At 51.9% G+C, this 13,195-nt stretch overlaps 1 protein-coding gene across 1 annotated transcript in view; it reads left to right on the top strand.

Moving 5' to 3' along the window:
* adamts13 (ADAM metallopeptidase with thrombospondin type 1 motif, 13) overlaps nt 1-13,195 on the top strand; it is a 196,053-nt gene that overhangs the window by 126,764 nt on the left and 56,094 nt on the right. Inside the window, exon 21 of the mRNA XM_070863579.1 lies at nt 2,894-3,075. Coding sequence (XP_070719680.1) covers nt 2,894-3,075 — 182 coding nt within the window. The remainder of the gene's footprint in view (nt 1-2,893; nt 3,076-13,195) is intronic.

The raw sequence follows: 13,195 nt of genomic DNA, 5'->3' as shown, positions 1-13,195 counted from the left end.
GGATTTATCGGCCTTCAATCCCATCAATTTCCCCAACACAATTTCCCGGCTAATAAGGATTTCCCTCAGTTCCTCCTCCTTACTAGACCCCCCGACCCCTTTTATAACCGGAAGGTTGTTCGTGTCCTCCTTCGTGAATACTGAACCAAAGTACTTGTTCAATTGGTCCGCCATTTCTTTGTTCCCCGTTATGACTTCCCCTGATTCTGACTGCAGGGGACCTACGTTTGTCTTTACTAACCTTTTTCTTTTTACATATCTATAGAAACTTTTGCAATCCGTCTTAATGTTCCCTGCAAGCTTCTTCTCATACTCCATTTTCCCTGCCCTAATCAAACCCTTTGTCCTCCTCTGCTGAGTTCTAAATTGAGTTCTAAAAGGAGTTCTTGCCTTCTGCAATCGGTCAGCATTGGGGGGGGGGGGGAAGGAGCGGGTAAGGCCTGCCTCCCTCTCCCTCTATAAACCCCTCCAATCCCTCCACCCCTCCCTATCGCTGTAACCTCCTCCAGCCCCTACACCCCTCCCTATCTCTGTAACCTCCTCCAGCCCCTACATCCCTCCCTATCTCTAACCTCCTCCAGCCCTACACCCCTCCCTATCTCTGTAACCTCCTCCAGCCCCTACACCCCTCCCTATCTCTGTAACCTCCTCCAGCAATACACCCCTCCCTATCTCTAACCTCCTCCAGCCTCACACCCCTCCCTATCTCTTAACCTCCTCCAGCCCCTACACCCCTCCCTATCTCTGTAACCTCCTCCAGCAATACACCCCTCCCTATCTCTGTAACCTCCTCCAGCCCCTACACCCCTCCCTATCTCTGTAACTCCCTCCACCCCTACACCCCTCCCTATCTCTAACCTCCTCCAGCCCTACACCCCTCCCTATCTCTGTAACCCCCTCCAGCCCCTACACCCCTCCCTATCTCTGTAACCTCCTTCAGCCCCTACACCCCTCCCTATCTCTGTAACCTCCTCCAGCCCCTACACCCCTCCCTATCTCTGTAACCTCCAGCCCCTACACCCCTCCCTATCTCTGTAACCTCCTCCAGCCTCACACCCCTCCCTATCTCTAACCTCCTCCGACCCCTACACCCCTCCCTATCTCTGTAACCTCCTCTGACCCCGACACCCCTCCCGATCTCTGTAATCTCCTCCCGCCCCACAACCATCTGAGATCTCTGCGCTCCTCCAACTCTGGCCTTTTGTGTACCACGGTTTGTGCATCTACCATTGGGGCCCGTGCCTTCAGCTGCCTGGGCCCTAAGCTCTGGATTTCCCTCCCTAAACCTCTCCGCCTCTCTACCTCTCTCTCTCCTCCTTTAAGACGCTCCTTCCATCTTTAATCAAGCATTTGGTCACCTGCCCTAATATCTCCTTCTGTGACTCAGTGTCACATTTTGTTTGATAATCCTGTGAAGCACCTTGAGACGTTTTATATGTTGCAGGCGCTATATAAATGCAAGTTGTTGTTGATTGTCCGGTATTAGGTTGTGGTTGGTGAGTCCAGTAAAGCAACACTTCAAAGTATTCTTGTTATTGAGGAGAATGTGTCCGCCAATTGTATTGATATACGGCGATGGGCCCCTGATAGGGATGTGGTGCTGGAGCGATGGTTATCTCTGCACCACATGAGCTATCCCGGGCTGGCAGATAACTAAATACGGATTCAATGATTAGATGTTAGTGAGAGCCTCCACTAGATTACTGGCAAACTAGCTCAATGTTGTGTCTAATTAATGCTCCTACGAATCACCTTGGGATGTTAAAGGTGCTATATAAATTGTGTAGACTTAGGGGAGCGTCTGATTGAGGTTTATGAAGGGAATAGATGGTGTTCCAGCTGTCCGTTTATTGTAATTAAATAGGTTAGGCAGGACTGGGGGGCACAAATTTAAGTTGTATAAGGCTAGATCTAGGTTAGACGTCAGGAAGTAGTTCTTTTCCCAGAGAATAGCAGACCGCTGGGACAAGCTGCCGTTCCATGTGGTGGATGCAGACTCGCTGAATTCCTTCAAGTGAAAACTGGTTTCTGACTGTGGCGGAGATCACCTCTTACAGAAGGCAGGTACTGCAGGGAATTCAAGGCCAGAGTGATCTCCTGGACTATTTTCGATTGGCGAGATGGATCGGAGAGGAATTTCCCAGATTTCTTTTCCCAAATTGGCCTGGGTTTTTTTTTAATCTATTTTTGCCTCTCCCAGGAGATCACATGGTTTGAGTGGGGTGGAGTGTATATGTTGTGATACACAAGGTATCGCAATTGTGTGGGACAGGCTCGATAGACCAGATGGTCTTTACCTGTCCGTCATTGTTCATATGCACAGTTCGGGTCTCCTTACCTAAGGAAGGATATACTTGCCACAGAGGGAGTGCAACGAAGGTTCACCAGACTGATTCCTGGGATGGGGGGATTGTCCTATGAGGAGAGATTGAGCAGACTAGGCCGATATTCTGTAGAGTTTAGAAGAATGAGAGGTGATCTCATTGAAACATACAAAATTCTTACAGGGCTTGACAGGGTAGATGCAGGGAGGATGTTTCCCCCGGGCTGGGGAGTCTAGAACCAGGGGTCACAGTCTCAGGATAAGGGGTCGGCCATTTAGGACTGAGATGAGGAGAATCTTCTTCACTCAGAGGGTGGTGACTCTCTGGAATTCTCTATGCCAGAGGGCAGTGGAGGCTCAGTCTTTGAGTATATTCAAGACACAGATCGATAGATTTTTGGATATTAAGGGAATTGAGGGATATGGGGACAGTGCAGCAAAGTGGAGTTGAGGGAGATCAGCCATCGTCTCATTGAATGGCGGAGCAGGCTCGAGGGGCCGAATGGCCGGCCCCTGCTCCTAATTCTTCTGTTCTTATATAAATGCAAATTGTTGTGGTTGTTATTGCAGCAGTAAAGGTTAAAGGTCAGTACGTGGTCGCCGGAGCCAAGAGGATCTCGCTCAACACCTCGTACCCGAGCAGCCTGGAGGATGACAGGGTGGTGTACAGGCTGTACCTGACCCAGCAAAACCTGCCGGACATGGAGGAGATCATCATCGACGGACCCACACACGACACCATCGAAATACAGGTGGGGGCGAGAAAAACAAACTCATTCACCACTGGCTCCTCCCGAATACTTCACCAGTGCAAGATTTGGGAGGAGAATAATTACCGAGAATATACAGCATAGGAACAGGCCATTCAGCCCAACTAGTCTGTGCTGGTGTTTATAGGGAGTATTGCACTGTTGGAGGGGCGGTGCTGAGGGAGTGCTGCATTGTCGGAGGGGTAGTGCTGAGGGAGTGCTGCACTGTTGGAGGGGCAGTACTGAGGGAGCGCCGCACTGTCGGAGGGGCAGTACTGAGGGAGCACCGCGCTGTCGGAGGGGCAGTACTGAGGGAGTGCCACACTGTCGGAGGGGCAGTACTGAGGGAGCGTCGCACTATCGGAGGGGCAGTACTGAGGGAGCGTCGCATTGTCGGAGAGGCAGTACTGAGGGAGCACCGCACTGTCGGAGGGGCAGTACTGAGGGAACGCCGCACTGTCGGAGAGGCAGTACTGAGGGAGCGCCGCACTGTCGGAGGGGAAGTACTGAGGGAGCGTTGCACTGTCGGAGAGGCAGTACTGAGGGAGCACTGCACTGTCGGAGGGGCAGTACTGAGGGAGCACTGCACTGTCGGAGGGGCAGTACTGAGGGTGTTATGTATGTAAACCTGTAATTACCATGTCTAACCACTAGAGGGCTTATCCCCTGGAGTCCCAAGGGATCCCACGATCCCTTGGGAGCACCTGTATATAAGGAGACCTCACAGGCTGGAGAGACACTCTGAGATCTGTAATAAAGGACGACGGTCACACTTACTTGCAGTATCTAGTTTGACTCTTTATCCAAGACATAACAACTGGCAACAAGATACAGATAACGAACCCCACCGCAACAATGCAGAGAACCATGGGCATCCTGGGGAAATTTTCGTAGGGAGATGATTGGGAAACCTTCGTGGAGCGACTCGACCAATACTTCGTGGCCAATGAGCTGGGAGGAGAAGCGAACACTACCAAACGAAGGCCGATCCTCCTCACCGTTTGCGAGGCACCAACGTATGGCCTCATGAAAAACCTGCTCGCTCCAGCGAAACTCACAGACAAGTCGTACGGTGAGTTGTGCACACTGGTCCGGGAGTATCTAAACCCGAAGGAAAGCGTTCTGATGGCGAGGTATCGGTTCTCCACGTACAAGAGGTCTGAAGGCCAGGAAGTGGCGAGCTACGTCATTGAGAATTTGAAGGACACTTGGAGCACATGCTCAGGGACTTCTTTGTACTTGGCATTGGCCATGAAGTAATACTTCGCAAACTTTTGACTGTAGAGACCCCAACCTTGAGTAAAGCCATAGCGATAGCCCAGGCGTTTATCGCCACCAGTGACAATACCAAACAAATTTCCAAGCTCACGAGTGCTGCTGCAAGTACTGTGAACAAATTAACATTGTTTTCGAATCGCAATGTGCAGGGCAGGACTTACACACCTGTAGCTGCACATCCGCAGATGACTCAGAGTCTGCCATCGAGGGTGGTGAATACAAGGCCATTAACACCTTGTTGGCGCTGCGGGGGTGATCATCGATTCCATTCATGCCACTTCAAAAGATACGTTTGCAAGGGCTGTAGAACAATGTATGTGCAGGCGAGCTGCAAACCCTGCTAATCCTGCAAACCACCATGTTGCAGAGGAGGACAGATCCACGGTGGATCATAACGAACCAAAGCCTCAGACTGAGGAGGCAGAGGTATATGGGGTGCATACATTTACCACAAAGTGTCCCCCGATAATGCTGACGGTTGAATTAAATGGACTCCTGGTGTCCATGGAGCTGGACATGGGCGCAAGCCAGTCCATAATGAGCAAAAAGACTTTCGATAAGTTGTGGTGCAGCAAGACCTCAAGGCCAGTTCTGACTCCCATTCGTACCAAACTTAGAATGTACACAAAGGAACTGATTCCTGTAATCGGCAGTGCTACTGTAAAGTCTCCTACGATGGAGCGGTGCACGAGTTACCACTCTGGGTGGTACCGGGCGATGGCCCCACGCTGTTCGGCAGGAGCTGGCTGGGAAAGATACTCTGGAACTGGGACAACGTTCGAACGCTTTCGTCCGTTGACGACACCTCATGTGCCCAGGTCCTAAGCAAGTTCCCCTCGCTGTTCGAACCGGGCATCGGGAAGTTCCAAGGAGCAAAAGTGCAGATCCATTTGATTCCGGGGGCGCGACCCATCCATCACAAGGTGAGAGCGGTACCTTACATGATAGAGAGGGTGGAGATCGAGCTGGACAGGCTGCAAGGAGAGAGCATCATTTCGCCGATCGAATTCAATGAGTGGGCCAGTCCGATTGTTCCAGTCCTCAAGGGAGATGGCACGTCAAAATTGCTTGTGTTGTACAATCCATGTAAACGTTTGGTACTAGCATGTGATGCGTTGTCATGCGGGGTCGGGTGTGTATTGCAACAAGCTAATGAACTTGGGAAATTGCAACCGGTTGCTTATGCATCCAGAAGTCTGTCTAAGGCCGAGAGAGCCTACAGTATGATCGAAAAAGAAGCTTTAGCATGTGTTTACAGGGTAAAGAAAATGCATCAATATCTGTTCGGGCTCAAATTTGAATTGGAAACAGACCATAAGCCACTTATATCCCTCTTTTCTGAAAATAAGGGGATAAATACGAATGCATCGGTCCGCAACCAGAAATGGGCGCTCATGTTATCCGTGTCATGTAGTCACCTGTCATTGTAACCCATGTATAAACTGACCTAAGTTGTACACCGTGAGAATACTGACCACTAGGTGGTGAACTTGTGGGAGACACTCCTAACCTGGACTTTCAGGTATAAAAGGGGAAGCTCCACCCACCTTCATCACTTCAGTGCTGGCTAATAAAGGTAACTGGTCACTGGTGACCTTCTCTCAAGTATGGGCCTCGTGTGCATTTATACTGTACAGTAAGGACATAGTATTGGTGATGAGAAACTGGGATTTAAACCACGCGAGCATGGCCACTAGCAGCACAGACGAGAGGTACTGTGTTGGTGATAATTGGGACAATTTTATTGAGAGACTACAGCAAAGTTTTGTCACTAAGGAATGGCTGGGACAGGATTCGGCCGACAAACGCAGGGCTCATCTCCTGACGGTTTGTGGATCCAGGACGTACTCCCTGATGAAGGACCTTCTAGCACCAGAGAAGCCGGTGGACAAGACGTTCGAAGAGCTCAGTAAGTTGATCGGGGAACACCTTAAACCGGCGAGCAGCATGCACATGGCGAGACACCGGTTTTACACGCACCGGCGGTGAGAAGGGCAAAGCGTTCCAGACTTCGTGGCAGACCTCCGGCGACTGGCGAGCCTATGTAAGTTCCCAGATGGATGCAGAGCGGAGATGCTGCGAGACTTTTTTATTGAGGGCATCGGGCACGCTGGGGTTTTCAGAAAACTGATTGAGACCAAAGACTTGACCCTGGAAGCGGCAGCTCTGATAGCCCAGACATTTATCTCGGGGGAGGAAGAGACCAGAATGATGTTTGACAAAAATCTTGGTTTAAATGCAGCAGATGGACAGGGAGTCAACATTGTTAATGCGGCACACAGTTCTCCAGGCAGACAGGGGCAATCGGACATGCCCCAGCATGTAGTCGAACCCAAAGGGGGAATTCAACAGAGACAATGGCTAGCTGAACGGCGATTCATGCCATCACAAGGGACAATGCGGCCAGTAATGGGGCCGTCAACACCTGTCAATGGTGCGCTTAAGGACAGTTACAGAGACAGTCAGAGACGATCGACTGGTAATGGACCTTTTGTTTCCAACAACGGCTCATGCTGGAGGTGTGGAGGCAAACACCCAGCCAGAGCTTGCAGGTATCAGCAATATACCTGCAGAAACTGCAACGTCAGCGGTCACTTGGCGCGTATGTGCAGGAAGCCTGCAGCCAGGTTGATGTACGAGGAGGACGGGCCCGATGTAAGCCCTACGAGGTCAAATGGACACTGGGGGAAATCGCTGGAAACTGAAGTTCAGCGAGTTCATGTGGAGCACATATACAGTTCATACACCAGGACACCACCGATAATGATGAAAGTGCTCCTCAATGGCATCCCAGTACCAATGGAGTTAGACACGGGGGCCAGCCAGTCCATGATGAGTATCAAACAGTTCGACAAGTTGTGGGCGTCCAAGGCCAGGAGGCCAAAATTATTGCTGATTGATGCACAGCTACGGACATATACAAAGGAGATCATTCCGGTGCTAGGCAGCGCCCCGGTAGTCATGACCCACAAAGATTCGGAGAACAGGTTGCCACTCTGGATTGTCCCAGGGGATGGTCCCGCACTACTGGGGAGGAGTTGGCTTGCTGTCATGAACAGGAAATGGGGCGATGTCAATGCAATTTCTTCTGTGGAGCGAGTATCATGCTCACAGGTCCTGGACAAATTTGACTCATTATTTCAACCCGGCATCGGCACTTTCATGGGGACCAAGGTAGTGATTCACATAAACCCGGACGCCAGGCCAGTACACCACAAGGCCAGAGCAGTGCCGTACGTGATGCGGGAAAAGATAGAAGGCGAATTAGATCGCCTGTTGAGGGAAGGCATCATCTCGCCAGTCGAATTCAGTGACTGGGCGAGCCCGATTGTGCCGGTGCTCAAGGCGGATGGGTCGGTCAGGATATGTGGCGATTACAAGGCCACCATCAATCGGGTGTCACTCCAAGACCAGTACCCGCTACCGAGAGCGGAGGACCTCTTTGCGACGCTATCCGGTGGCAAACTTTTTTCAAAATTGGACCTGACCTCAGCTTACATGACCCAGGAGCTGGCGAGTGAGTCGAAGAAGCTGACCACCATCACGACACACAAGGGATTGATTGAGTACAACAGATGTCCGTTCGGGATTCGCTCGGCCGCCGCGATCTTCCAACGAAATATGAAAAGCCTCCTCAAGTCGATTCCAGGGACGGTGGTTTTTCAGGACGACATCCTCATTACGGGTTACGATACTGAAGAACACCTCCACAACCTGGAGGAGGCGCTACGCAGACTGGACCGGGTAGGGCTGCGACTGAAAAAGGTGAAGTGCATCTTCCTAGCTCCAGAGGTAGAATTCCTGGGGATGAGGGTAGCAACAGACGGGATCAGACCTACTGCGTCCAAGATGGAAGCGATCCAGAGAGTACCCAGACCCTGTAACACGACGGAGCTGCGTTCGTTCCTGGGGCTCCTGAATGATTTTGGTAACTTTCTTCCCAAATTGAGCACGCTGCTAGAGCCGCTACACGTGCTCCTACGCAAAGGTCGCGAATGGGTCTGGGGGGACAGCCAGGAAAGGGCTTTTAATAGAGCACGCAATTTGTTATGTTCCAACAATCTGTTAACGCTATATGACCCATGTAAGAAACTTGTGTTAACGTGCGATGCGTCGTCCTATGGGGTCGGGTGTGTGTTGCAGCATGTCAATGCCAAGGGTCAGTTACAGCCGGTAGCTTATGCCTCCAGAAGTCTGTCCCAGGCAGAAAGGGGCTACGGGATGGTAGAAAAGGAGGCGCTCGCATGTGTATATGCAGTAAAAAAAATGCACCAGTACCTGTTTGGCAGGAAATTTGAGCTGGAGACAGATCACAAACCCCTAACGTCCCTTTTGACTGACAAGGCCATAAATGCAAATGCATCGGCCCGCATACAGAGGTGGGCACTCACATTAGCCGCCTATGACTATACAGTTCGCACAGACCGGGCACTGAAAACTGCGCCGATGCACTCATCAGGCTCCCACTAGCCACCACTGAGGGGGCAACCGAGCATGCTGCTGAGATGGTCATGGCTGTTGAAGCTTTCGGAAGCGAAGGCTCACCCGTGACAGCCAGTCAGATCAAAGTCTGGACAAATAGAGACCCGCTACTGTCTTTAGTCAAGAAATGTGTCCTGAATAGGGACTGGGCAGCCACGTACGGGGCATGCCCTGAGGAATTTAAACCATTTCTCAAGGGACAGGATGAACTCTCGATTCAGGCCAATTGCCTACTATGGGGAAACCGAGTAGTCATGCCCCAGATGGGCAGAGAGGTGTTCATCAGAGAACTCCACAATGAGCACCCGGGCTTGGTCATGATGAAGGCAATTGCCAGGTCACACATTTGGTGGCCAGGATAGATGCAGATCTGGAACTTTGTGTTTGCAGGTGTAACACGTGTGCTCAGCTGGGCAACGCACCCAGGGAAGCCCCCCTTAGCCCCTGGTCCTGGCCCGCCAAGCCATGGTCACGCATCCATGTGGACTATGCAGGTCCTTTCATGGGAAAAATGTTTTTGGTTGTAGTAGACGCCTGCTCCAAATGGATCACGTGTGACATTCTCAATTCAAGCACATCCTCTGCCACGGTAGAAAGTCTACGGCCAATGTTCGCTGCCCATGGTCTACCAGACATCTTGGTCAGCGACAATGGCCCGTGCTTCACAAGCACTGAATTCCAGGACTTCATGGCAGGCAATGGAATTAACCATGTCAGAACGGCACCGTTCAAGCCGGCCTCAAACGGCCAGGCAGAACGAGCAGTGCAGATAATCAAACAGGGGATGCTCAGAATCCAAGGGGGTTCCCTACAAAGCCGCTTATCACGCCTCCTGTTGGCCAATAGATCCCGACCACACTCGCTCACAGGGGTTCCACCCACAGAGCTGCGAATGAAAAGGACGCTCAAAACCAGGTTATCCCTTATACACCCCACCATGAAAGAAATTGTTGAGAGCAGGCGCCAGTCACAATGTGCCTACCATGACAGGAATGCGCGGGCGCGATGTGTTGATGTAAATGATCCTGTTTTTGTCCTCAATTACGCTGCAGGGCCCAAATGGCTCGCAGGCACTGTGGTTGTCAAAGAGGGGAATAGGATTCTGGTAGTTAAACTTACCAATGGACAAATCTGCCGCAAACACGTGGATCAAACAAAAAGGAGGTTCAGCAACCCCATAGAAGAAGCAGAGGAAGAACACGATGTAGAGTTCACTCCACCACAGGTGACCGAACACCGGAACCAAAGGGAGGAGAGCCCAGTCACTGTGGGCAGTCCGGACAGGCCTGAGGCACCGCAAACAGCAGACACTCAGGCCAGCGCCCAACAACCGGAGCCCCAACTCAGGCGCTCTACAAGGGAGCGTAAACCACCAGAGAGACTCAACCTGTGATCCCAATAAGACTTTGGGGGGAGGTGATGTCATGTATTCAACCAGCATTGTAACCCATGTATAATCTGACCTAAGTTGTACACCGTGAGAACACTGACCCCCTAGGTGGTGAACTTGTGGGAGACACTCCTAACCTGGACCTTCAGGTACAAAAGGGGAAACTCCACCCATCTTCTTCACTTCAGTGCTGGCTAATAAAGGTTACTGGTCACAGAGTGACCTTCTCTCAAGTATGGGCCTCGTGTGCATTTATACTGTATAGTAAGGACATATTAGTGCGCATACAGCTACGCCATCCGCCACAGGCCAGGCACAGAAAGTTGTGCCGATGCTCTCAACAGGCCACCATTGCCCACCACCGGGGTGGAGATGGCACAGCCCGCAGATTTAGTTACGGTAATGGAAGCATTCGAGAGTGAGCAATCACCTGTTACCGCCCGACAGGTTAGAACCTGAATGAGCCAGGACCCCTTACTGTCCTTAGTAAAAAAAACTGTGTGCTCCACGGGAGTTGGTCTAGTGTCCCGTTAGAGATGCAGGAAGAAATAAAGCCGTATCAGCGGCGCAAAGATGAAATGTCTATACAAGCAGACTGCCTGCTATCGGGTAATCGGGTAGTTGTGCCAATAAAGGGCCGGGACACTTTCATCAGTGATCTCCACAGTACCCACCCAGGTATTGTAATGATGAAAGCGATAGCCAGATCCCACGTGTGGTGGCCCGGTATCGATGCAGACTTAGAGTCCTGTGTGCACAAATGTAACACATGTTCCCAGTTAAGCAATGCACCCAGGGAGGCCCCACTAAGTTTATGGTCCTGGCCCTCCAAACCGTGGTCCAGGGTCCATGTCGACTATGCCGGCCCATTCTTGGGAAAAATATTTTTCGTGATTGTCGATGCGTACTCCAAATGGATTGAATGTGTGATAATGTTGGCAAGCACGTCCGCTGCCACCATTGAAAGCCTACGGGCCATGTTTGCCACGCACGGCCTGCCTGATGTCCTTGTAAGTGACAATGGGCCGTGCTTTACCAGTGCCAGGTTCAAGGAGCTCATGACACACAATGGGATCAAACATGTCATGACTGCCCCGTTTAAACCAGCGTCCAACGGTCAGGCAGAACGAGCAGTTCAAACAATCAAGCAGAGCTTGAAAAGGGTAACTGAAGGCTCACTGCAGACTCGCTTATCCCGAGTCCTGCTCAGTTACCGCACAAGACCCCACTCGCTCACTGGGGTCCCTCCCACTGAACTGCTCATGAAAAGGGCAATTAAGACAAGGCTCTTGTTAGTCCACCCTGATCTACACAAACAGGTAGAGAGCAGGCGGCTTCAACAGAATACATATCATGATCGCGCAAATGTGTCACGCGAAATTGAGATAAATGATCCTGTATTTGTGTTGAACTATGGACAAGGTCCCACGTGGATTGCTGGCACTGTTTTGGCCAAAGAGGGAAGTAGGGTGTTTGTGGTCAAACTCGCAAATGGACTCACCTGCAGGAAACACATGAACCAAACCAAACTCAGATTTATGGACTATCCAGAACAACCCACAGTAGACTCTACCTTTTTCGACCCTCTAACACACACACAAGTGGCAACAGACCCAGCGATTGACCACGAAGCAGAACCCATCATCCCCAGCAGCCCAGCAGGACTCACCACCCCCAGCAGCCCAGCAAGGCCAGCTGCGTAGCAGCCCAGCGAGGGCCCAACAAACAACTCACTAAAACCAGCATTTGCACCGAGATGATCAACCAGGGAAAGGAAGGCCCCAGATCGACTCACATTGTAAATAGTTACACTATTGACTTTTGGGTGGGGGTTGCGAGGGGGGGCGGGGGGGTGTGGAGTGTTGTTATGTATGTAACCTGTAAATACCATGTCTAACCACCAGAGGGCTTATCCCCTGGATGCCAAGGAATCCCACAATCCCTTGGGAGCACCTGTATATAAGGAGGCCTCACAGGCTGGAGAGGCACTCTGAGATCTGGAATAAAGGACTATGGTCACACCTTACTTTGAGCTTGCAGCATCTAGTCTGATTATTTATCCAAGACATAATAGAGGGAATGCTGCACTGTCAGAGGGGCAGTACTGAGGGAGTGCTGCACTGTCGGAGGGGCAGTACTGAGGGAATGCTGCATTGTCAGAGGGACAGTACCGAGGGAGTGCTGCACTGTTGGAGGGGCAGTACTGAGGGAGTGCTGCATTGTCGGAGGGGCAGTACTGAGGGAGTGCTGCACTGTCGGAGGGGCAGTACTGAGGGAATGCTGCATTGTCAGAGGGACAGTACTGAGGGAGTGCTGCACTGTTGGAGGGGCAGTACTGAGGGAGTGCTGCATTGTCGGAGGGGCAGTACTGAGGGAGTGCTGCACTGTCGGAGGGGCAGTACTGAGGGAATGCTGCATTGTCAGAGGGACAGTACTGAAGGAGTGCTGCACTGTTGGAGGGGCAGTACTGAGGGAGTGCTGCATTGTCGGAGGGGCAGTACTGAGGGAGTGCTGCACAGTCGGAGGGGCAGTACTGAGGGGGCGCCGCACTGTCGGAGGGGCAGTACTGAAGAAGTGCTGCATTGTCGGAGGGGCAGTACTGAGGGAGCGCCGCACTGTCGGAGGGGCAGTACTGAGGGAGTGTCGGAGGGTTAGTACTGAGGGAGTGCCGCACTGTCGGAGGGGCAGTACTGAGGGAGTGCCGCACTGTTGGAGGGGCAGTACTGAGGGAGTGCCGCACTGTCGGAGGGGCAGTACTGAGGGAGTGCCGCACTGTCGGAGGGGCAGTACTGAGGGAGTGCTGCACTGTCGGAGGGGCAGTACTGAGGGAGTGCCGCACTGTCGGAGGGGCAGTACTGAGGGAGTGCCGCACTGTCGGAGGGGCAGTACTGAGGGAGTGCCGCACTGTCGGAGGGGCAGTACTGAGAGAGTGTCGCACAGTCGGAGGGGCAGTACTGAGGGAGTGCCGCACTG

This window comes from Pristiophorus japonicus, chromosome 20, assembly GCF_044704955.1.
Source record: "Pristiophorus japonicus isolate sPriJap1 chromosome 20, sPriJap1.hap1, whole genome shotgun sequence".
NCBI lineage: Eukaryota > Metazoa > Chordata > Chondrichthyes > Pristiophoridae > Pristiophorus > Pristiophorus japonicus.
Note: the sequence above shows the minus strand (reverse complement) of the source record. Positions and strands in the feature narration are given on the sequence as shown.